Source organism: Anomaloglossus baeobatrachus, chromosome 5 (genome assembly GCF_048569485.1).
Source record: "Anomaloglossus baeobatrachus isolate aAnoBae1 chromosome 5, aAnoBae1.hap1, whole genome shotgun sequence".
Lineage (NCBI taxonomy): Eukaryota > Metazoa > Chordata > Amphibia > Anura > Aromobatidae > Anomaloglossus > Anomaloglossus baeobatrachus.
Window position 1 is genome coordinate 392798332 of NC_134357.1, and position 26844 is coordinate 392825175.

The 26844-nt window shown below is 46.2% G+C and overlaps 1 protein-coding gene across 4 annotated transcripts in view; it reads left to right on the top strand.

The window, feature by feature from the left end:
- The window catches only part of GRB7 (growth factor receptor bound protein 7), a 179193-nt gene that overhangs the window by 139660 nt on the left and 12689 nt on the right, over positions 1–26844 (top strand). For all 4 annotated transcript variants that reach the window (XM_075350133.1, XM_075350135.1, XM_075350137.1 and 1 more), the window contains 8 exons: positions 2543–2664; positions 11193–11270; positions 11546–11683; positions 12966–13076; positions 13173–13271; positions 13540–13614; positions 16822–16938; positions 20073–20133. In XM_075350133.1, the coding sequence (XP_075206248.1) occupies positions 2543–2664; positions 11193–11270; positions 11546–11683; positions 12966–13076; positions 13173–13271; positions 13540–13614; positions 16822–16938; positions 20073–20133 (801 nt within the window). The remainder of the gene's footprint in view (positions 1–2542; positions 2665–11192; positions 11271–11545; positions 11684–12965; positions 13077–13172; positions 13272–13539; positions 13615–16821; positions 16939–20072; positions 20134–26844) is intronic.

Sequence of the window (26844 nt, forward strand, 5' to 3'; positions counted from 1 at the left end):
ACCGATGTAAGGCTATGTGCCCACGCTGCGTTCTATCCCTACAGAAATCTCCGCAGAAACACTCCGCACGCAGCCCCCCCCCCCCATAGACAGAGCGGGGGCTGCATGCAGAGCGCACAGAAGAAGCGACATATCACTTCTTAGAACGCAGCGCCCCGGCAGTAGCCGAAGCGCCGCGTTCCAATACGCCATGTGGGCATGAATTATGCACAATCTTCATAGATTGTGCTGGGGACGCAGGACGCATGCAGCCACGCTGCGGAACGCAGCGTAACTGCATGAAAACACACCACGTGGGCACATAGCCCAACGCAGAGGGGAAGCGGGACCGATCACTGGTAGTACATAAGCAGGACCACTGTGGTCTGCAAGGATTTAGACATTGTGAAAGTAGCTGTGGATGTGAAGAAGGGGACAGCTTGAGCATCAAGGGTTAATTGAGAACGTGGCAGACCATCACAGGTATGCAGCACAAGAGGGGAGTTAGGCCGGTTTCACACATCCGGCTTTTTGCCGTTTTACCGGATCCGGCGCTCTCCCGTACAGATAATACAGTACAATGACAGCGCTGTAACTTCCGGGTCACATGCGCCGGTCACATGACAGCATGTGACCGGCGCTTGTTGCTCTGTCATTGTACTGTATTAACTGTATGGGAGAGCGCCGGATCCGGTAAAACGGCAAAAAGCCGGATGTGTGAAACCGGCCTTAGGGATGGGGGGGTGGTGTTCACTATTTGGAGGCTCTGAGCCAGGGATACAGGCTGGTGAGCAGACACACTGCCCAAAACCTGCAGAAGAGGAAGTGGTGTCATTGTCCATGGCAGTATATGAGGGGTTAAAGTAATACTGCTGTGATACGAATGCACTAGAAGTGCTGGGAGCTGCAGGGGAGATGAAGGGGGCGTGGAGCAAACTGTGCTGTGTGAAAACAACAGGGAGGGGGGCTGAGGGAGCAACAGTTGTGAGGTGTTTATTAAAGCCTGCCTGCAGTGCTAAAGGCAGGGACAGGAAAAGCAGGGATGCACGTGGAGCAGGGGCCCGAGGGAAGCACCTAGGAGAAGAAACACTTCCCCGGCAGGTGCTGCAGCGCTCTGCAACATAGGCCCTAGCTGTGACTGAGGAGAGCTGAGCTCTGCAAATAAATGAGCCAGTCATCCCTAACCTTCATGCCACGCATGGGCCTGTAGCGTCTCAAGGATGTGAAGGTCCATCGGGTTTCTCCTGCTTCCACCAGGCAGAGCTGCTCCGGATCCTGGGATACCAGGGGAAGAGGCCGGACACAGGCCCAGACCCCAATATATAGGTAGAAATTACACCCTATAGGTGGGATTGGGAATTCGGGAGGGGCCAGGATGGAGTCCCCTCTCAAACAAAGGAAGAGCAGGGCCTGGACGGGAGAGGGGGCTGGACAAAAACAGCATTGGAGGTTAACCCCTTGCTGCACAGTCTGGGGCAGTTTCATTATGCACTACACTGCCCACCATTCATGGAGGAGGTGGCTGCTGGTATTAGACACACACAGGTAAGGACTCCAGTCACATAGGGACTCCATCTATGACACTGCATTTGGCTTTGCCATTTGTACTGACTACTGACTTTTAGGTTAATTGACATCTGCATTTTGGCTTTTGTTTATTTTGGAAGCCACAATACTCCAATGGATTCAACATATGATAAATAGCAACAGTGGCCAATGGGGTCTATTGACTTACATTTGATGGGAAGAATAGCTTGAAATGGAGAGGTGCTCAGAGCCCCGACAGATGTACGCTGAGCCTAACAAAAGATAGTAACATTTCCATATTGCTTGCTTTCTTTGGGAATGCTTTCCTGATCTCATATGTCAGATCCTATCCCTGACTATGTGCTTCAGCCCTGGCTGTGCAAATTTATAAGAACCTCTTAGGGGTACTTTGCATACTATGTCATCGCAGGTAAATAATTTTTGATACGATTAACGAGCGCAAAAGCGACGAAATCGTATGATCGGTGTAGCGTCGGTCATTTCCATAATTTCGGAAGGACCGATGTTACGATGTTGTTCCTCGCTCCTGTGGCAGCACACATCGCTGTGTGTGAAGCCACAGGAGCGAGGAACATCTCCTACCTGCGTCCTGCGGCTCACGACGGCTATGCGGAAGGAAGGAGGTGGGCGGGATGTTTACGTCCCGCTCATCTCCGCCCCTCCGCTTCTATTGGGCGCCTGCCGTGCTCTGGCCGGCGACCCGCCTCCTTCCTAAGGGGGCAGGTCGTGCGGCGTCACAGCGACGTCGCAGGGCAGGTAAGTTCATGTGAAGCTGCCGTAGCGATAATTTTCGCTACGGCAGCTATCACAAGAGATCACAGCTGCGCCGGGGGCGGGGACTATCGCGCTCGGCATCGCAAGCATCGGCTTGCGATGTCATAGTGTGCAAAGTACCCCTTAGTCCAATGATTTTTTTGGACACAGTATTGGCTACCATTAGTAGTTGCTACCCCACTAAAACACAATATTATCTTAGAAATGGCTACATTAATATATATTCTCCTCTGACCTGCAGAACGATGCCTTGAAGATCACGAGTCCGTGGTGGAAGTGCAGGCCATGTGGCCTGCTGGAGGAGACAGCAAGTTTATTTTTCGCAAGAATTTTGCCAAGTATGAGCTATTTCGGGGATCTCCGGTGAGTACAAAGGATTTTATGTCTACTAGAAAACAGATAAACGGTTGTGGCAGAGCCTGTTCTGATAATTACATGTTCCTCTCTGGTCTGCCATGCAAGTATGTTCTGGTCAGACTCCTCTCCATTCCTGAATCTTTTAGCCATTGTGCTTCTGCATCACTGATCACGAGAAGGGGAGAACGGTACCTGCTGAAACTCCTGTAAATAGCCCTAGTGGCAAAATACCATTACTAACTTATCCCAGCATAGCTGCAATTATGCAGATATAGAACCATAGTAACATGATCATCAATCACTGTGAAGGTATTACTACCCTGTCTTTAGTGGTGTATCTTCTGTGTATAAATGGTTTTCTTTCATTCATTACACACAAGACGTGGTGACAGCTACACGGTAGTACCAAGGATAAGGTCTCACATCACTTGCATTTGATCTGCTGTAATTTAAACCCATATTTGCAGATTTCAATTATAGATTATCAAATACATTGATGATAATGGCGAGATTTTACTTAAAATCCATAAAGCATGATGATAGTCGCAACAAATCAGATCTACAGCATGTGAATGCGCTTTTCACAATCCCATTAATTTATATTGGATTGTATTTGACTTTGAATTTGCAATGTAGAATCTGCAACGCAGATCCATGACTTCTGAACTTGGCCCAAATGCCCTCCCCGACGTATTTTTTAGGGAACCTCTTCTCCACTCATAGTCTGACAACTGGTGATAAATATAAAAGCAGCTTTATCTGCAATAATAATAATATTTATTCATTTATATAGCACCATTAATTCCACAACGCTTTACATACATTGGCAACACTGTCCCCATTGGGGCTCACAATCTAAAGTCCCTATCAGTATGTCTTTGGTGTGCCCCACAGTGTCCTCCAATTTATACCTCTCCTGGAGATGCATATGTGGTGCCCTTGGGCTTCAGGCGCCACAGGGTATTATGTAGGGCCCCTGAAGCCCTCAGGGTGCTACAAGGTTCTGCATCCCCACAAGGATGCAGGGCCTACCTCCTTAGGGACCCAGAACCCCAGTGCCGGTAAAACAAAAAACCCAAGTAATCCCAGTTTTCCCCAACAATCCCCCATACCATGGTACCTAGCTATTGTGGGACCATGGATGGCCACCTAGAGGTGGAGCCACTCCAGTCCACTAGTTGACCAGGTGGGAGTGGCAGACTGTGCAGAGTAGTCGGAAACACAGGAAGTCAGTAGTCAGTCTAACTCTAAGGCGGGCTTTGCACACTACGACATCGCAGGTGCGATGTCGGTGGGGTCAAATTGAAAGTGACGCACATCCGGCATCGTATGCGACATCGTAGTGTGTAAAGTTTAGATGATACGATTAACGAGCGCAAAATCGTCGTAATCGTATCATCGGTGCAGCGTCGGCGTAATCCATAATTACGCTGACGCGACGGTCCGATATTGTTCCTCGCTCCTGCGGCAGCACACATCGCTGTGTGTGAAGTCGCAGGAGCGAGGAACATCTCCTACCGGCATCACCGCGGCTTCCGTAGGATATGCGGAAGGAAGGATGTGGGCGGGATGTTTACATCCTGCTCATCTCCGCCCCTCCGCCGCTATTGGCCGCCTGCCGTGTGACGTCGCTATGACGCCGCACGACCCGCCCCCAGAGCGACGGTCGCAGGGCAGGTGAGTGCATGTGAAGCTGGCGTAGCGATAATGTTCGCTACGCCAGCTATCACACGATATCGTACCTGCGACGGGGGCGGGGACTATCGCGTGCGACATCGCAGCATCGGCTTGCGATGTCGCAACGTGCAAAGCCGCCCTAAGTCTGAACAGCAGTGACTGTAGAGGTGTGAAGGTGGAAGTGAAGTGACTCCCTGACTCGGGTTAACGGTGAACCTGGTACCCAGGAGAAGTGGTTGCCAGTGGAGTACTCCCGGAACTACGCATCGACTGGGTACAGGACCCTGGGACAGGAAAGAGCTTCAAGCCGACCTGTTAACACATGCACAGCAAAGGGGACCATCAAGGACCTTGCTGACCCTAAAAAAATCCAAAGACTCAGTAGCAAAGAGAGAATCGGGGACAGGACCAGAGACTCCAACCCCACTGGGTTCACACTATCATCAGGCGTACAGAAGTGGACAAACCACAGACCGGGGACCCCCAGTGTTCCATACCATGGGGGCCTACTTACCAGAGAGAGATGCAGGGAAGAAGGTACCAGAGAAACCAGACTGGCACTGGGACGAAGGGGACCTGGAGACGAAACCAGCCGGCCTAGGGCAACCAGTTAACATCTAAAGTGAGTAAACCAGTTGCACTGAATACCAGGCTGGACTCCTTCTTCCGACGCCCACCGCACCCTACACCCTCTGGATGGGGCAATACCCTACTTGCGGAGGGACTACCATACTAGCTGCTAATACCATCAGCTCCAGTATAGACATTTTGCAGCGGCGTCTCCCTACATATAGCCGCAACACCGCAAGTGGCGTCACGTATCAACTTTATCCAATAATCCCCTGTAAATATCCCCATTGCAAAAATGGCCCAGGACACGGAATCGGGTAAGGGCCACCACTGTGACATTCCCAATAGAGACTCTGCCCGGAACTGAGTACCCCATATCCCTGGGTGCTACAATTACACCACTTTTCAGGGGTAATATTTATCCCGGGTTAGGAGGGGGTTAACCTGCCGATGCCTTCACAAAACACACACATACAACAGTAAGGTGCCTTCCCACAGGGGGTTGGACTAGGACAGACAGGGGAGTTAGCCATCATGAAGCGTGGGACTTTCCCAGTCTCTAGGACAACCACCGGGGGCGGGCACCACATGGGGTAGAAATAGGCACAACCAACACACTTACAGCAGAACCTTCCCAGGCACAGCTTGGGATAACATCTAGCACTGACAACAGGAGTTAGTATTTCTCTCTCTGTGGGCCCGCAGCTTGGAGCAGGCGGTTCGGCCCGGGTTCTGGATAGCAACCGAGGGATACTTCACTAAAAGACTTTCACGGGCACCGGCGGTGACCGCCGACTATCCGTGATCAGCTGGTGCTCACCGTGGCAGAGATCAGTACTCTGGGGCAGCGCCTAAACTACTTGTGAGTAAAAGACCTGGAACCGCAGCCCCTGTCTCTCCCTCCTTTACCGTCGCCGTCGCCCAGCGCTGCGGCCCCAACAGGGAATACCACTATCCCCGTCCTCCTCTCTCATCCTCCCCGGGGTAATCCCGCTCCGCCTGTGGGGAGCGACACTATCCCGGCTGCGACCCTCACCATCAGCCCCGGAGAGCAGCACCCGCAGCGGTGGCCCATCCCTGGCCGCGTACCACAGGGGGCATCACAATCTTAAAAAGACTTTCCTAACCTCCAACTACCACCTTCATCCTTCCACCCGTCAACTGCCTTCCCTCCCCTCCTGTATGTCTCAGGGTCATGAAACCGGGCCAGGCCAGCCCATGACGATGCAGAGGATCTGCACCCCCGGCCCGGCAACGTGTCAGGTGAAAACCCCTCGACCCCAGGGTGTTACACATCCATATACGGTAAGTAGCTCTCTCCATTCTTGTCTAGAGCAGATGAGATGAGCATTCTGACAATTGTTATTCACACCCTGTATGTTCACATGTTGGACTTGCATATTGGAAATCTAACATATAATAATTATATAATCCACAATTGAAATCCGAAGCTACCACTCTGCAGATGTGCCTAAGGATTGTCCACAATCATTTCATCATATTCTGCGTGAAGCAGATTCACTGATCTTTATTTTTTGGGGTGGTGAAAAATTATGTGTTAAAAAAGTAAACAGCTTTTTTTGCAGAGTTTTGGAGGAGTTTTAATATTTCCTGAAGTGGTTTTAGGTTACAGTGTGTGCATATGGCGTCATATAGACGGTGGCGCAGAAGCCAACTTTTCCCAGCAGAAGCGCTATTTGAATTTTGGAGCACAAAATTGTCTGCAATAGATAGCAGTCACATGTCACATTTGAAGAGCCCTTGATGTGCCTAAACAGTGGAAACCCCACACAAGTGTCCACATTTTGGAAACTAGACACCCTCAAGTAATTTATCTAGATGTGTGGTGAGCACCTTGAAACCACAGGTACCTCATAAAATTATATAACAATGAGCCATGAAAATCCTTTTTTTTTTCACAAAAATGTTGCTTTAACCCCAAATTTTTCATTTTCACAAGGTAACAGGAGACAATGAACTGTAAAATTTGTTATGCAATTTCTCCTAAGTACACCAATACCCCATATGTAATGGAAAACTACTGTTTGAGCGCACGGCAGGGCTCAAAAGGGAATTAGCGCTATTTGATTTTTGAAGCGCCATTTTGGCTGGAATAGATAGAATGCCATGTCACATTTGAACATCCTCTGACATGCCAAAACAGCAGAAACCCCTCACAAGTGAATCCATTCCAACGCGTAAAACAATGGACTCTGCCTGTTCACTGGCCGGACGGGACTTCACAGTGACTCCCTCTACCTCACTACAGTCAATTTTCCATTGGGAATTTGGTCTGAATCACATTTTTCAAGTAATCCCCCACGTAAGTGCTCAGCATAGAGAGCAGGATAAATGTGAGCTTAGCTTTTCTGTCATCTTTGGGAGGCAGAATAAATAAATCAATAGCAGTTGAAGAATTGACTTTATTACTATTTTGTGCACTGTTCACCATGCGGTATAAGTGATAAGGCAGCTTTATTCCTCAGTACGATTACAAAACCAAATTTATATAGTTTTTTTTAGGTTTGGTTACTATCACATAAAAACCCCACTTTTTTTACTAAATAAAGGTTTTTTTTTTCATCACTGAATTCTGAATGATATAGTTTTTTTTTATTTTTCTGCCGATAGTCATGTGAGGCTTATTTTTTGGTGGATGTGTTGAAGTTTTATTGGTACCATTTCGGCTCATAATATTTATGATCGCTTTCTATTTCGCATTTTGTGAGGCAGAATCAAGAAGAAACAGCAATTCAGGAATTCTTTTTTAATTTTTTTTTACACTGTTCAGCATGTCGTAAAAGTGATTTATACGGTTTTATTCATCGGGTCAGTACAATTACCACTATACCGCTGTACCATATGTATATATATTTTTTGTTTTGCTGCTTTTACACCATAAAAACATATTTTTGCATTGCAGTATTCTGCGAGCTATAGTTTTTTATTTATTTTTTGCTGACTGAGCTATATGGCAGCTTGCTATTGCGGGACAAGATGAGAATTTTAGCGATACCATTTTTATTTACATATGACTTCTTGATCATATTTTATTCCACTTTTTTGTCAGTTTTTTGATCAAAAGTGACAGTTTTATAGACTCAGCAATACCAAATGTATGTACTGTTTTTATTTTAGTCTTTACATAAATATACCGTATGTATTTATTGGTATAATTTTTTTTTAAAAATTTTTACATTAAAGTAAAAATGTTTACATTTTTTTTACATTAAAGAGGTGGTTCACCCTTTTTCATTGCTGGACACATCGATATTATGTTGATAAACAAGGTTTCTGCTATTGTAGTCCGCTCACCCCGTTCGCGTGACCCTCTGGCTCCGTGACATCTGATGTCCAGTGATGTCACATCAACTGAGGCGGGACCCAATCTTTCTGAGTGCATGAGCTGTGGGCAGCGTTTCACCACTCATCACAGCTCAGCATCACAGCCCAGCATCTCGTGTGCACTCTGCAGTGAAGGAGGGAGCACAGCCTTGGGCTGTGATGAGTGGTGAAACGCCATCCACAGCCCTCTCACTCAGGAATATTGCGGGGTCATGCGAAGGAGGTGAGCGGACCACAATAGCTTCGCTCACAGGCACTATTGGCAATACAAGGTATTTGAGAGAAACCTTGTTTCTCAACATAATATTGATTATTATATTATAATTAACTTTTATTACTCTGATTGCTAGTATAATATATTGCCATGCACAAGCATTGCAATCTATTATACCTGTCAGTGCTGCACTGGCAGATGCCATCTTCTTAGACCATTTTAGATCATTCTCTTGGCATGGTCTAACAAACTTGTCAGAGATGGCTGACCCAGAATTCATTGTGACGACCTCGGGTTGCTATGGCAATGATTGTGTCTCCGTGATCAAAGTCATGGGGGGTCTTGATTAGATGGGAGAGGGAACGCACTCCCTCTCCCAGCCCTCTAAGTGCTTCGATTGCCATTGATCGTGGCACTTATGTGGTTAAACAGGCACTAGCAGTGCAGAGGCCATCATTGGGTGTGCCAGCTTAGCTTGTTTATAACTTACAATGAGTTCCCGGCGGCAATAGGGAGGGCACAGCTCCTGTGCCCTGCGCGATCGCCATGACGTAGCTATCTGTTATTGAAATAGTGATGGGCGAACTCGGACTATTAAAATTCAGATCCTCGTGGTTTCAAAGTATCCGGGTGCCTAACCCAGATCCGGAGTTCTCAGGGAACTCCGGCTAATGATCGGGGTCAGGCAACTCGGGAAATAAAAACAAAGAAAAAATAAAGATTGAGCAAGGACGCTATACTTACTGAGTCTCCAGCACGTCTGTAACTGCTTCCAAGCTACTCACTTTTCTTCCTGGGCTGCTTATTTGCCTCATACATATTCACTGCTTCTCCTGCCCACCGATAGTCCTGTCATCTGTGATTGCTTGCAGTCAGACGTGCCCCCAGCCTGTGAGGCAGCATCTGACTGCTTGCGATCACAGACCCTGCATTTAGTGGCAGCTGTGGGCTGTTATTAACCCTTTATTAGTGCCGGGATTGTCATATCTAATGGGTGCGACAATCCTGGATGGCTGCAGGCTGCTATTTTTAGGCTGCAGCCTGTAGCCGTATGCTTTATCTGTGCTGGATATCATAATACAGGGGGACCCTACGCCAATTTATTTATTTATTTTTATACCATGATAGTGACCCGCAGACGGGGTCTGTGATTGCAAGTAGTCAGTCACTATCAAACAGGCTGGGGGCACATCTAACTGCAACCAATCACAGACGTCAGGACTGCCGGTGGGCGTGGGAAGCAGTGAATATGCATGAAGGTAAATGAGCGGCCTTGAAAGAAGAGTGAGCAGCCTGGAAGCAGTTACAGCCATGCCAGAGACTCGGTAAATATAGAGCGTTTGCTCTAATCCTCTAATCCTCCTACTCCCTTCTACCACCATTATTAAGTGCAGGATTCTGGTCCCCATAGACTTATATGGGGACCGGCGTTCGGTCAGATATCTGGGATTAATTCCAGGCTGGAACCGTGGGTTTTTTTTTTTTTTAAAGTCCGTTTAGTTCCTCCGATCTCGGATATTCGTGAGTTCGCCCGTCAAGTGTCGTGAATGGGTTAAAGGGTGTTTTGTTTTATTGTAGAGTTTGAATTCCTGAAGCGTTTTTGCAGCCTTTTGCTTAGACAGTGCCTAGTCTATAACATTTTCCGTCAGGACCCACTTCAAAGAAGTGATATGCATTTTCTATTCTTAACGATGCGTTTTTGAAAGCCTGAAGCGTATAAAAGACACTCCAATGCCTGAACATATTAAATGCATGTCATTTTTACATAGAAATTAATAGAAAGATTTTGAGTGGTTTTTTGAGCATTTTTAGGAATCAACATGCTCAAAAACACCAGAAAAAGACACACTGTATCATCCTGTACATAGATTGTAAGGGCCCTCACTCCTCCTGTAACTGTTGAACCATACGCCACTTTTGCTTTATTTTTGTCTGAACATGCACCCGCCTAATTGTAAAGTTCTGCAGAATATGTTGGCGCTATATACCATAAATAAACTTTATTATTATAGACCCATAAATCTGTATTGGGATTTCTGGTTGTATATGATTGACGTTATGATACCCCTTTGACATTCATGGAGTGTAATAATGGATTTTTTAGCATGGAATCTGACATTTTTGTTAAATCCGGAAAGTGTAAACAGGGCTTATACCCCACAGTTTACAATAGCAATCCATATCACAATGCATACAGCTTTGGATAAGTTCTACTCAGGATCAGTATTCTGCTGCTTCATTTGACCTCTAGTCATCAGAGAAGATTTTTGTTTTTTGGTTTGGTCTGTCAACGGGGTGTAACTATCGACAACATTTTGATTGACAGCCGACTTCTCGCTGTTGGGCATCAGGGAGTCACCTGTCAATTTACATGACATCGGTAGAGATGCACAGCGCAGAAGAGAAAAAGCTGTTCTGTCAATGTAATGTGTACAGAAGCTGCAGAATCTCCGGCAGAAGCAGTCCTTCACTATCAACAGAGATTGGCGCTGGGCAGAACGCAATCACCTGGCAGTAAATTCTTAGCCCCATAAGAAAAAAAATGCAAAACTTGCAGATAATCATGCACTATATCTTTCTAAATTTAAAGATTACCAATATTTATACAATTGTCCAAGAAAAAAATATAGAATATAAAACAATATAATTCATGAGGGTGAGCTGAAAACGTTCTCTATCTCACATTTTTGCTGTCGGTATTAATACTGTCCGATATTTTCTCTCGCAGTATGCCTTATTTCCAGAGGACATGATTGCTGGGAATTTAGAAGCTCACAAAGGACTATCTCACTCAGAGCTAATACAGGTGGGTAATTAACACGTAGGCACAAGGAGCTTGACCTACTATGTCCAGGACATCTCAGATGCTTAAAATCTGGATTTCCCAGCCCTTGATAGCGTGACAGTGTCCTGGACATTCTGTACAGTGACTGGACAGTTTAGAGAAGGCTGAAGCAAGCATCAGCCAGTTTAGGATTACAGAGACTTGACAACTCAAGCAAGTCTGGGCTGCTAATGGAAAGATACCCAAGATCACTTTATGTAACCTGGCTGAAACCTGATGATTATTCTCCCTGACAGAACTTCCTCAACTCAGGCAGCTGGCCTGAGATCCAAGGCTACTTACATATGAAGGAGAGTGGTCGAAAAGTGTGGAAACGCTTCTTTTTTTTTCTTCGGCGCTCTGGCCTTTATTACTCTGCAAAGGGGACGTCCAAGGTAATTATACTTTGTATCCACCATACATAAGGTAATTCTAGGGGTGTATAGTGAATCATACGGATACCAGGATACCATTACTTAGGTTGTTGATTGTAAATTGAACAACAAAGTCTCTTCTATAGTTTGGCATCTAAAATGAAGGTAAGAGAGAGTATCAAACCTTCCAGGCCACACACAGGGCTTTATATTACGGGTGGTCTTGTTGTGTGAGCAGTCAAAGCTGATTATACGGCTTCTAAAACCGTTGGTGATCAGCTAACATCACCAGGAAAACCAACCACACTGCCTTTTCAGGGGAACTTAGTGTTACATCTTATCCATTCAAACTAATCAAAGACATGGGTGGACAGTGTCTACCAGAGTAGAAGTTACTATATCTAAGTTACTATCTCTGCCCTGACTAAGAGTGCCCTCAGGCATGGAAGCCACCTCCACGATATTTGTATACCCCAATAAATGTTTTTTTAAAGACAATCCTTTTCTCATTCCAAGAGTTTTATTTTAAAGGGGAATCACAACTGTGTAACGGGAAGACAATCCTTTTCTAGGAAGATTCCTTCCTATGATTAAGTATGTGGCCAACTTTAAGACCAACCATCTCTTGGTTCATTATTTTAGATACAAGACCGTTGGAGATATTGCTCTTGAATCTACAGCTATACTTTTGCTGTTAATTATACATATGTATATTTATAGGCATTTTCAGATGTTTCCTTAGGGGGTATCCCAGTCAAATTAAATAAATTATAAATGCTGTATGACAATATATATGAAAATACTAGTAGAACTGGTGCAATGAATATTTGTACTATCCTGGCACTTGTAAATTCTATAATCCAATACTCAACATTACCTACATTTTTTGTCACAGTACCAAAAAGAGGTTTACTAAGAATATGTCTTTGTGCACACAGAATATTTCTAGGAGTTTTTTGAGCCGAAACTAAAAAGAAATTCTTTAAATCCTCCCCAAAATATGCAAAACTTCTTAAAATCTTGCAGATTCTTCTGAGTTCTGTATAATAAGACTGTGTGCACGTAGCCAGTCAGTGGTAAGTTGGGATAAATAGTAAATTTGTTGGTATCATAGGTTTGGAGTCCTGAACCAATAGATACCCAACAATACAATGCATTTAACCCTTTGAGGATTATAAGTTTATGAAATTGAATTGGTTTCCATTTCAAATTATGGAACAAATATGTCTGTTGGTCCTACATACCATTGCCATACATGTATTGGATTAATTCTTCCTATTGTTGCTTTTCTCTCACTTCTCAGGACCCACGCCACTTACAGTATTTTGCTGACGTGAATGAATCTAATGCCTATTGCCTGACACAAGGAAAGAAGCTCTATAGCGCCCCTACAGAATTTGGTTTCTGTCTGAAGGTAAGTGCCATGGCATTTGTTAACTTTCTTATTCCCAAACTCTTTGTCTTATCTTGATTGTATTTCTTCTAACATTATTGTGCTGGATACTTTCAGCCTTACAAGATGAGAAGTGGCACTAAGGGGCTTAAGATTTTGTGCAGTGAAGACGAACCATCTCGTACTTGCTGGCTTACTGCTATCCGTCTGTTTAAGGTGAGATTGAAAGTTATTTTCTGTGATTTTCCAAGAAGCCACATCCTGTGGTTGACTTGGAAAAATTGCCCTTGGGTTTCTAAGAAGCCATGTCCTGTAGTTGTCAAAAAAGTCATGACTTGAGAATGTCCCTGAATCCATATCTTGTGGTTTTCTAGGAAGTCGTGTCCTGCAGTTGTTTTCTAGGAGGCCATGTCTTGATTTTCACCGAGCTTTCTGCAGATCCTATATTGCATAAAAATTATACAACTTTCTCTTTTTCTTGCAGTATGGAGCACAGCTCTACAAAAACTACCAGCTCTCCAGGCGCAGTCCACAGTCTTGGACAGACCTTAAAAAACAGGTATTATAGGAATTCTGTTAGCCAGCATTGCCACCGACTGTTTGTTGCTATGAGCAGGGGCATGCATGCAGAAGAGGAGACCCATAGAAATAATCAAATCTAGACTCTTCAACTCATAGTGTCTCTAATCCCTGTACTCCATGGTCAGTTCTAAGGTTCACCATACCACATTTGTGTAATAGGCTTTTGGCTTTTGTTTAACTTCATAGCAGGCTGTACATAATTACTCAGTCATTGCCTACAACAATATTACCCATACATCTTCTGCTGATATCATTATCTTGATGAGTGGTCACACATGGCACTTTTAAAGCAGGAGAGGGGGAAATATAATGAGGCGCTTAGCGCCTAAGTAAAATACCCCAATAACATCTTTTAACACTAGAAGTCCCAGAGAGGGGTCATTTATCATTTCTACCTTTGGAACCCAGAGACGGGTTGAATGACCTGAAGGATTTTAGCTAACATCCTATAATTACCGTCTTTTGTTCTGTAATTAAGGCCATTACTGTCGCACCACAGGAGGTTGTTGTTTTCCATTGAGTTTAGCCATTTAGTTTCTAGTTAGTTCTATTCAGTTTATTGTATGTCATTTGACCCTCTTTCGGGACTTTAGGGGGGAGCTCAAAATTTCTGGGACTTCTAGTGCTAGTTACAAATCTGTTCAGTAATTTAGCTGCATAGTATTACACTAGTACTGCGCATACAGGTCAAAGTCTCATTTATTGATCCACAAGGATATTACTAATACACAAAAGTACATGTCAGTTTTCCGTCTCACGGCAACTATTTATTAACTTATCTCTTTTATGTAGAAGATATGTTTTCCTCACATCATGGAGCCTAATATAATAATGTGTATATCAGCAAGTGGCCAATTACTAGGAGTATGAGGATTAAACACTGTATGTATTTGTATACCTAAGCTTTGAACCTGTTATGACTGTAAAGTACAAGTGTTCTGAAGATCTCAGCCCTGTGGATGTATTAAAAAAATAAAAACTTTTCAGGTGCTGCTGGTAAAGTGTTCCCATCTGATTAATAAAGACTCGTTGGTATAAATAATATTACTCCAGTAGGATAAATGAATCTGCTTATGAAAGTTAAGCATTACTATATGAATATGAACACTTACATACACGGGGAAAAAGGGAAGAACTACTAAAGGGAGGCGCTGCACCCAGCTGGTTTCTATACAGACTAAAAAGAGCCTAGCCGCACCGTTCAAAAGAACACATCAGACCTGGCTAGCTAAAAGGCCTTCAAGAGGTTAATTGTATCTCCTGAAGGACCAGAGGTGAGGCCGCAACACATTGCCAACAAGGGGAGAGGACATTATGCAGGAAGATACAAAAACCCAGAGTGAGAAAACTAAAATACAATCATATAAGGTAGAGAGGGAAAGCTAAAGAGAGTTACAAATAAGTGTAACAAGTTAGAGCTCCCTGAAAGGTAAAAGAGGTCAAAAGAAAAAGGTGCTGTGAAGGAAAACAAACCAACTAACTGCAGGAATTAAACAGGTCTTTACCCAGTATGGTAAACCTCTCAGCTAAAGGGCTGGAGCTCCTAAGCACAAGTCCACCTAGAGGTATAGCCAGCAAGGAAGTACAGTGAAAGGTGAACATATAAACCCCAAACCAGAAGTGATAAGGCAGACCAAAATGGGGAATATGATTAACACCTGGAGAGGAGCGAAACAAGAAGGGGGGGAAATACCAAGACAATTGGAACCATCAGCATTTGGACAGGGAAGCAAAGTCAATAGCTCAGCAGACAGAGAAACCAAACATACAGCAACAGGACACAGGATCGAATACACTATCCGATCCATGACGGAACCTTAACAAAAGATATTTCTGTATCTATTCACAAAGATCAATTTTAGCTTTGAATATTAAGATATTGGTAATCTCTGCAAAGATCTGTGGCCACTACTGGGTTTCCATTGATGAAGTGTAGATCTCATGTTCTGTATAAATAATTTTCTAAATGCAGCAACTTTTTGAAAATCATCTGAAATCAGTTGGTAACTGGCCCATTCGTTCATAGCTGAAAAACACAGTGGTCAGCAAAAAATTGGTCTAAATTCTTCTTTTTTTGGATGGAGAAGATTTCTACTGTAAGGCCACTTGAGGTTAACTTTTTGTCTACCAGTGCTTTAATAGTGACGGACTGCTGATGTATTTTAAACTAGGTAGACTTCACCTTTAGGACAGTCGTAGACATGCAAACCCCTCACCTGACCCCCCGAAATGAGCTACATCCATAGATCACAAATATACAGTAACTTCTCATTGGAGCTTGGAAGTTCTCAAAACAATGTCTGCTAACATGGAAAAAATATATAACCGCATGATAAATTAATTACAAGAAGAGTGTGAAGAACCAAGGGGAACCAAGGGATTTGGCTAGAGGTTAATCGAGGATGCAGAGTCTGAGGGATTATCATTATCTCCACAAGGGGATCCCAGGTCACTATTCCGTCCATAGTCTCCAGATTTGACCTGAAGTGACATATCAGCAGAATAGTGCAGCTAACGGTATTATAGTCAGACAAAGCTGCCATGTTGAGGTGGGTTGTAGACAGGTATGAATCAAGGCACGCAGCATTTATTCACATTCAACATAGAAGACTCATGTCTTGTCAGGATGAGCACAGTTATAGATAACCCACATTGTGGATTTTTTTCTGGACTTGCTCTTTAAATGTCAAGTTGGTATATATATCATAGATATATCATCAAACTGTTGCCTTCAATCAGATGGCCAAGAAGTCTGTTACCACGCTAAGGACAAAAAGAACAGCCCAGTAATAGATAATGGCTATTAACGGTATAGGGCACAGCGGCTCTGTCATCATTACAATAAGCATTTGGTTGATTATTTATTTTACTGGCTTATACAGCTCCATTAATTAATAAAATAAATATATGACTGATGTGACAAGTTCATCAAGTTAAATGCATATTTTTTCAGTAATAAAAATTGTAAGAATAACATGACTGATTTTTTTTTTTACCACATGGCCACTGTTTACTTGAATAGGCCTGAATTGCAAAATTAGATACCACAAATGGACAAGAGTGGCTCTGTTTCACTAAAAAAGCAGTCATGTTTTTTTTTGCATCATTGAAACTTCTTTTATTATATTAATAATAACCCGTTTAGTTTATCAAAACTTGTCCCTGACTATTCTGTTCCTCATAGCGCAGTGTATCTGATAGTACTTTGGTTCCTATGGATTTTTCGGGGTGTACTGGTCGAGTAATCGAGAATCCTCTTGAAGCACTTACAGTGGCCCTTGAAGAGGCCCAGTCCTGGAGGGTAGGTATTATCTATCATGCTGAATGTCTGTATCTACACATTAGAATAATACGTATACTGTTATGTAGAAAAATGATATAACCTAAAAATGAGGTGTGAGCTAGACATTTTTAATGGGAACCTGTCATCTGATTCATGCTGCCCAAACTCCGAGCAGCATGAACCAGAGCCTGCGCGATTTTAGCCAGGTATATTTTTCTGACACACTCTAAGGCCTCTGTCACACGTTCGTGCCTCCGGTACGTGTTTGACAGTTTTCTCACTTACCGGAGACACGTACACACGTGGACCTAGGTATTCCTAATGGTTTGGACACACATAAGTATTTTGGAACGGAATGTGTGTCCATTCCGTACTTACGTGTGTCCGTGTGTTTCTCACGCTGACATGTCCGTTTTTCTCCAGCATCACGGGTGTCATACGGCCCGCACCCGTACCGCACGGATGTCGTGTGGATGTGGTCCCGTGTGACACGCGCCGGAGAAAACTCACGTGTCAAAGAAAAAAATAACAAATCTTTACTAACCTTCTCCAGCCCTCCTGTCTCTGCCGCTGCTGTCACTTGCTGCCGACCGCCGCTCATTATGCTCATTTAACATTTACTTCACTGCGGCTGGAAGCATCAGCAGCCGGGAGTCGCAGGACCGGAGACCGCAGATCAGCACCACGGACAGCAGGAAGGACCACGTGAGTATGCAAATTACCAGTTCTCCGTGTGTTATCGCAGATAGCACACGAAGAACACACGTGGTCCGCACGTACCGGAGACACGAACTTACCAAACGCAGCACGCAGGGAAAACGCGTGTCTCGCGGCACGTGTGTGATTTTCACGTATGTGTGGCAGAGACCTAAGTTTTAGAGGATATATAATTTAAAGATCCAGCCAGGTACCATAGTCAGAGGTGAGACTAGTTTCGGTCTGCCCCTGGACAGCTCTTCCTATTGCTGATGCAGGACACTTCCATAGCGAGAGGCTTGTCAATCACATAGAGCAGCTCTGGAAAGAGACGGTCGGGTGTGGAGCCGGACAAGTCTGTACTCTAAGGCGGGCTTTGCACACTACGACATCGCAGGTGCGATGTCGGTGGGGTCAAGTTGAAAATGACGTACTTCCGGCATCGCATGCGACATCGTAGTGTGTAAAGGCTCGATGATACGATTAACGAGCGCAAAAGCGTCGTAATCGTATCATCAGTGCAGCGTCGGCGTAATCCATGATTACGCTGACGCGATGGTCCGATGTTGTTCCTCGCTCCTGCGGCAGCACACATCGCTGTGTGTGAAGCCGCAGGAGCGAGGAACATCTCCTACCAGCGTCACTGCGGCTTCCGTAGGATATGCGGAAGGAAGGAGGTGGGCGGGATGTTTACATCCCGCTCATCTCTGCCCCTCCGCTCCTATTGGCCGCCTGCCGTGTGACGTCGCAGTGACGCCATACGGCCCGCCCCCTTAATAAGGAGGCGGGTCGCCGGCCAGAGCGCCGGTCGCAAGACAGGTGAGTCCATGTGAAGCTGCCGTAGCGATAATGTTCGCTACGGCAGCTATCACAAGGATATCGCAGTTGCGACGGGGCGGGGACTATCGCGCTCGGCATCGCAGCATCGGCTTGCGATGTCGTAGTGTGCAAAGTGCCCCTAAGGCTGGAATCACACTTGCGAGTGTAAAATCAGTCCGATTCTCATGCCAGAAAGTAGGACGATTTCTTCTCACATTTCATCAGTGTGCTGTCAGTATGCTATCATTTTTTTTCCTCAGCAGCTGCTACTCATGTACTGTCTTGTACAGGACCATTTACAGTGTTCTCTGCTACATGATAGAAATGTATTGAGAAAAACATGTCACTAGGATGGGGTGTGTGCCGTCCGTGTGACATCCGTTTTTTTTCACACACCCATAGACTTGCAGTGAAGAGACTCGCTCGAGAAACTCACCAAAACGCAGCATGCTGCGATTTTTTTTTCTCATTCTGATTTGGACTGAGAAAAGAATAACAGATGGGAGCTGCCTCATTGCTTAACATTGGTCTGATTGCAATGCGAGATTTTCTCGCATTGCACTCGTGCGAGTTAAGGCCCCGTCACACTAAGCAACATCGCTAGCAACATCGCTGGTAACGAACAACTTTTGTGACGTTGCTAGCGATGTTGCTGTGTGTGACATCCAGCAACAACCTGGCCCCTGCTGTGAGGTCGTTGGTTGTTGCTGAATGTCCTGGGCCATTTTTTAGTTGTTGCTGTCCTGCTGTGAAGCACAGATCGCTGTGTGTGACAGCGAGACAGCAACAACTAATGTGCAGTGAGCAGGGAGCCAGCTTCTGCTGAGGCTGGTAACTAATGTAAACATCGGGTAACCAAGAAGCCCTGTCCTTGGTTACCCGATATTTACCTTTGATACCAGCCTCCTCCGCTCTCACTGCCTGTGCTGCCGGCTCCTGCTCTCTGCACATGTAGCTGCAGGACACATCAGGTAATTAACCCGATGTGTGCTGTAACTAGGAGAGCAAGGAGCCAGCACTAAGCAGTGTGCGCTGCTCCCTGCTCTGTGCACATTTAGCTGCAGCACACATCGGGTTAATTAACCTGATGTGTGCTGTAACTAGGAGACTGGGGGCTGGTCACTGGTTGCTGGTGAGCTCACCAGCAACTCGTGTAGCCACGCTCCAGCGATCCCTGCCAGGTCAGGTTGCTGGTGGGATCGCTGGAGCGTCGCAGTGTGACATCTCACCAGCAACCTCCTAGCAACTTACCAGCGATCCCTATCGTTGTTGGGATCGCTGGTAAGTTGTTTAGTGTGACTGGACCTTTAATCGCAAGTGTGACTCCAGACTAAGCCAGAGTATTTCAGAGAAAAGGCTGTGATTCATTCTGCCTGCAGCTTGGGCAGCATTCATCAGAATTCATAACCTGTTGCCAATATCATATACTGTATAATATAACTCTACACATTCTTCATCTCATATCTTATTTTTCTTAGCTTTTTCTATTTCCTTTGAGCACCTAGTAATAAAAAAAAATTATTTATTATACAATTATTCCTCATACCATTATGATATAAATTCTGTTCTCTTCCTGCATGAAACTAAGTGCTATCACATGAAATGATATATGTATAATGGTGTCTATTCTTCTACAGAAAAAAACAACTCACCGGTATAGTCTACCCACACCGTGCCAGACAACGCCAAGTAGTGCAGGTCTGTTCAATAGGATGAAAATATACTATTACCAATTCCAGTGTAAAAACAGTGCATGTATGTGACTGCATTTGCCTTCACCATCATGGGAAATGACTTTTTCTTGTAAAATTCTCAGCTCAGGATATCCTTTTGCCACATGACATAACTTTCTTCTTTTAACCCACACTTCATGGGATATTAGACTTGGGCAGATATTGGTTGAAACTGTTTGCAGCAATTTAATGTTTTTTTCCCCCCAAGCAAAATTTATTTTAATCAATAGATCTTGAAATAATAAGAAGTTCCAAAATTGGATGTGTATAAAAAATGTTCCAGTTCTGGTATAATCTTATGAATGTGTCTCTGCTATCTACTGTGTAATGGCCGTGTCTGACAGTACAGGAACATGGTCTGATCATACTACATCTCCTGGGGATTGGACGAAGTGAAAAATTGTACTCACATTACAGTATGGGATCACAAATTTTTCTTTCTTTGAGGTAAAACATTTTTAAAAAATAGGCAGGAAAATGTTTTACTTCACAGAAAGAATGAGCTGTGATCAGAGGAGGGTTAAGAGTAGCCAAAGTCCTGGGCACTTTAGAAGGCAAGGATCCTCCAGCTCAATGCAACATATGACATGTTACATCATCCTCTTTTGACAGCTGATGTGATGGGTAACATGATTATCACACAGGTGCACATCTGCAGTGGCAAAATGAGAAAGGCAGTGGCACACACAGCGTTCGACGTAATTTTTTTCCCTTGTGTACTGCATTATACATAACATAGCGCGCTATACATAGTAGATCAGGAGTGGGAAATTAATTTCCCCAAGGGGCCACATGAGAGACCATGACTGGTGTGGAATCTAAACCAATAGGCTGAAATGAATTCTGCTCAATAGTAATATTAACATATTCATTATATTTAATGTTTTATGTTAATATTAATTGTATCACTTGATATTGAGCAGAACTAATTATGCTGACATCCCCTTATATACAATGAGACCACACAGAGCTCCTGCTATATATTGTATGAGCCCTCACATAGGCCCTATATACTGTATAAGACCACATACAGCCCTCCCTATATACAGTATGAGTCCCCATATAGCCCCCTAAATACAATATTAGCCCACACATAGCATCTCATCTGCTGACCCCGCTCTACCATGGCAACACATTGGCACCCCGTGATCGCGTCATGGAGCCGCCGATAGCGGTGGGGAATGGCGCTATCCCCGCCGTGGCCATTTAAATCGTGCTGTCACCATTAGAAAGCACGATCTAAGGGGTTAACAGGTGCGGGTGGATCTACATCCAGAGATGTGTTGGGATTACTGTGGGCTCGCCGTTGGAGCCCGCAGTAAATGAGGGAAGGCAACCCAGGACATACCTGTACGTCCTTGGTCGTAAAGGGGTTAACAGATGTTTTAGGGTACTGATGTGTGGGCATTAATGTATAAGTATTACAGCTTCTCTTCCTGCACTTACTAACGAAGCTCTACTCATCATGGCTGCTGATGGAGGATCATGTGACAAGACCTGTCCATCAGCCTCCTGCAATTTAAAAACATAGAGCTTGGGAAAGCTGTTTTTCAATTGCAGAAGGCTGATGGACAGGTCTGGTCACATCATCCTCCATCGCCAGCCAAGATGAGGACAATAAATCTGTGGTGTTAGGGTACCTTCACACTTTAGCGATGCAGCAGCGATCCAACCAGCGATCTGACCTGGTCAGGATCGCTGCTGCATCGCTATATGGTCGCTGGTGAGCTGTCAAACAGGCAGATCTCACCAGCGACCAGTGACCAGCCCCCAGCCAGCAGCGACGTGCAAGTGACGCTGCGCTTGCACGGAGCAGGCGTCTGGAAGCTGCGGACACTGGTAACTAAGGTAAACATCGGGTATGGTTACCCGATGTTTACCTTAGTTACCAGCTCACACCGCTTAACTTAGCTTGTGCAGGGAGCAGGAGCCGGCACTGGCAGCGTGAGAGCTGCGGAGGCTGGTAACGAAGGTAAATATCGGGTAACCACCTTGGTTACCCGATGTTTACCTTGGTTACAGCTTACCGCAGGCTGTCAGACGCCGGCTCCTGGTCCCTGCACATTCAGGATTGTTGCTCTCTCGCTGTCACACACAGCGATGTGATCAGCGGGAGAGCAACAATAAAAAAACAAACCAGCACTGTGTGTAACGAGCAGCGATCTTACAGCAGGGGCCAGATCGCTGCTCAGTGTCACACACAGCGAGATCGCTAATGAGGTCACAAAAAACGTGACTCAGCAGCGATCTCAGTAGCGATCTCGCTGTGTGTGAAGTACCCCTCAGAATGAACTTGGAAAAGCTGAACCTTTGCTTTCTTTATCTATCTGTCAGTATGAAAGAGAAGGGATAATTATCTGGCCTTGTTTCTCACAAATTTACCTAGTCCTCTTTTGTTCTTGATCTTAATTCTTCAACATGGAAGACATTGTGGACAATTTTGGCTTCCATCTTTATGGGAACAGTTTGGGGAAGGCCATTTTCTGTTTGAGGCCCAAGGCACAGAGCAAGGTCCATAAAAACATGACGCATCTATAAGGGATAAGCAGGTTATCCTGTAAAACACACCCCCCGTACCATATCTACCTAAATGAAGACGAGAACCACGACTTTATTGCAGGAATGGCCACAGTTTTATTTTACCGTATATATGTATACCAAACTTGTGGCCCAACATGCCACTCAATTGTTAAACTTAACCTTATACATATATACCCGTATAACCAGAAACACCGATAGATCCGTCCGAGAGGCAAACCATCATTCCTAACCCCCCGGCCGTAACCTCCAAACCGGCCCAGAGGACCACCTCGGCCGTGACCACCCGGCCCGAGGTGAGGGGTAACAACGTTCCATCGTTAATTACCCCTACCCAGAACCTGCGGGACCTCCGCCCACAAGTTCCCATCCACTCCGAAGCCACTCCCCTTGAGCGACTTCGTACCAACAAGCCGACTGACGGTACTCCCAACCTCTCAGACGGACCTATCACCCCGCCACAGGCCGGCCAAGTGACACCCTTACTTGGCCCGGGCCCCCCACACCCCCAGTGCTTGCTCTAGGCCATCCCTCAAACCCAACATCCATAAATCCAGACCCACATCAGTCAGGTGAACCCCATCTCTCCTTAGATACTGCTCCGTGGACTCCTCCAATTCTCTATGCCGCACCACCAACCCACCATTTCTCGCCACAAACCTGCCAATAGCCCGGTTCAGCTTGCTCCGCGCCCTATTAATACGGTCCACCGACCTCCCAAAACGCCACTGCGTCCGAGCTATAATGTCCGACCAAACGATAACTATGCCCGGGAACGCCCTCCACAAATGTAACAGGTCCAGCTTTATATCCCTTTTCAATTCCCTCGCCGACCTTACTCCCAAATCGTTCCCTCCCACATGCAAAATTAACACATCAGGGACACGATCCATACGGCTATAATAAGCCACCTCAGGGCGCACCCTACCCCAGGTCATGCCCCGAATTCCGAGCCACTTTACTCGAGCTTCCGACACCGACACTCCGAGCTGCCGACCGTCACGCCGCACATCCGCCCGCAACGCTCCCCAATACACATAGGAGTGCCCGAGGATCCACACAAGGCATGGACCTATAAAATACAAAGACCACGAATAAAAACAGCAACAGCACAAGAAATTGCCCACAAACCGGCATCTAACACCAACCTTGAATCCCCCACCCCTGACCATCACCTGACCAAGTGAGGCCTAATGTACAAACGGAACCTGGAAGACTCCCACCTCCCAATCCGCCGGATACAATCCTCACTCAAGCCCCACCTGGCGGCCTCCGTTGCCGCCCCAATCCGGAAGGAGTGAGACCCGTACTCACGTGGCTTCTCCCCCACCCTTGCTAGAGCCATCTTCAGCACCGCATTGAATTGATACCGCGACAAAGCCAATCCGTCCGTATGTCTAAGAAAAACACCAGGGTAACCGCTGCGCACCTTTAAAAACTCTGACACATGTAACACTGGGCACAACTGGTGCCCCGGTAAAGCGTACAACACTACTAAGCGCCCCCGGCCCCTCTGATCCGTCTTAGAAAAACGAAGCCGACATTCCACTCTATCCTCCCCCAGCATCACATCACCCAACAGCAAACCACCCATCGCTTGCTTAGTCGGGCTGACCAATTCGCCAATACGAAAGGCCCCAAAAAACACCAGTACAAAAGCTACCGAGAACAACACCCGCTCATAAGGAGACGAACACAACTCCCCTAAACACCCCACCAAACGCACCAACAATGGCAATGACACCGGCCGCCTACAGTCACGCGACTGAGCCCCTTTTCGAAAACCCTTCATCGCCTGTCGCACCAGAAAATCCTTAGTCGCGTCCCGAACCCCTTGCATCTGGAACAAAAAGGCCAACGCCGCCAACTTGCAACCAATCACCGAAACAGACCTGCCTTCCGAAAAATCCCCACTTATTAACATCAGTACCCCCAACACTCGACCCTGGTAACCCGACTCCATGAACTCCCTACTTTCCAACTTTGCCCATTCCTGCCACACCGCCTGATATCGGCACCAAGTAGCCTCAGACACCGATCTCCGAATTCCCTCAAAAGCTACACCGATGCCAGGTCCCACAGCCAGTTCGGGCAAGGTTCCCCCTCCGCGTCCGCTTCCGGCACCAGCTTCCTGAACCTGCAAAACTGAAACCGTGATAGCGCATCAGCCACCTCGTTGCGAATCCCAGGCACATGCCGAGCCACCACGCAAATGTTTAACTCCAAACAACGCAACACTAGATGCCTTAAATACCCCACAACCGGCGGGGATTTTGCCGACAGTGCGTTGATGGAATGCACCACCGCCATGTTGTCACAATGCATGCAAACCCTTCTTCCAGCAAAAACAGGGCCCCACAACTCCACCGCCACAATAATGGGAAACAATTCCAACAGCGCCAAATTCCTCACCAAACCTGCTTCCACCCACCGCCGCGGCCACTTTCCCACGCACCAGCGCGTTTGAAAAATTGCTCCAAAACCTGTCGCCCCAGCCGCATCCGTGTACAATTCCAGCTGGCTATTGGACACCGCCTCGCTCATCCAAAGGGTCCGACCGTTGTACCGGTCCAAGAACTCCTCCCACACCAACAAATCCCCTTTCATCATTTTTGTCACTCTGACAAAGTGATTTGGAGCTTTTACCCCTGCGGTTGCGCTCGCCAGTCTCCTATTAAATATCCGCCCCATCGGCATAATGCGACAAGCGAAATTCAATTTTCCGAGCACTGACTGCAACTCGCGCAACCGCACCTTCTTGGCCTGAGACAAAAACCGCACCGACGCCTTCAAATCCAACAGCTTTCCCTCCGGCAACCGGCATTCCATTGCCAGTGTATCAATTTCGATACCTAAGAAACATAATACCGTCACCGGCCCTTCTGTTTTGTCTTTTGCCAACGGAATACCCAGGCTCCGCGCGATCCGCTCTAACGTAAACAACAACAAGGAGCAAACCGAAGAGCCCGCCGGACCCACGCAAAAGAAGTCATCCAAATAGTGAATCACCGAATGGACTCCTGCCACCTCCTTGACTACCCATTCCACAAACGTACTGAATGCCTCAAAATAAGCACACGAAATGGAACAGCCCATCGGCAGGCAACGATCCACATAGTATTCACCATCCCACATACACCCTAAGAGATGAAAGCTCTCTGGATGCACCGGGAGTAAACGAAAAGCTGCTTCCACATCCGCCTTTGCCATCAGGGCCCCCCGCCCCGCTACCCTTACTAGCTCCAAGGCCCTATCGAACGATACATAACATACCGCCGACAATTCCGGTGATATCCCATCATTCACCGACAATCCCGCCGGATAAGATAAATGATGAATGAGCCGAAATTTGTTCGGCTCCTTCTTAGGTACCACCCCAAGGGGGGAAATCCGTAAATTAGAGAATGGCGGGTCCTGGAATGGGCCCGCCATCCTCCCCAACTCCACCTCCTTCTGCAGCTTTTCCTTCACCACCGCCGGATGTTCTTTTGTGGACCGCAAATTTCCCTGGCGAAACACCGGCGCCTCAGATTCAAACGGAATCCGAAAGCCCTCTGTAAAACCACGTTCCAACAACTCCGCCGCCCGCACATCCGGGTATCTACTTAAATAGGGAAGCATCGCCTCTACCCTCACTGGCGTCCTCCCTTTTTCCAGACCCCTCCCCCGCCTTTCCTTTGCCTTTCTTGAAGCACCTGGCCAGAGGGTGGGACCCTCCACATCCGGAACACTCGTGTCTGAACCGACAAGAGGCCCCAAACTTACACTGTCTCTCGTTATACTGCCAACAAGCTCCCTTTTTCTGTCCAGCCGAGGATCCGCCACTCGCACCCGGGCTCCCGGCACCCCCTCGAAAGGGCTGAGCCGGCGCCGTCATTAACCGCATCCACAAAGAAATATCCTTGTGGCCCCACTGGACTCCCGGCCGCAGAGCCTTCCGCTGCCGGAACTGCTCATCATATCTCAACCACCCCAACCCGCCGTATACTCTATACGCTTCCCCTATCGCGTCCATATATCCAAATAGGGCGGAACAATGCTCCGGCTCCTTTTCCCCGATCACACTGGCTAAGATAGCAAAGGCCTGCAACCAATTGGTAAACGTCCTCGGGATCAACCTATACCGCCGTTTTTCCTC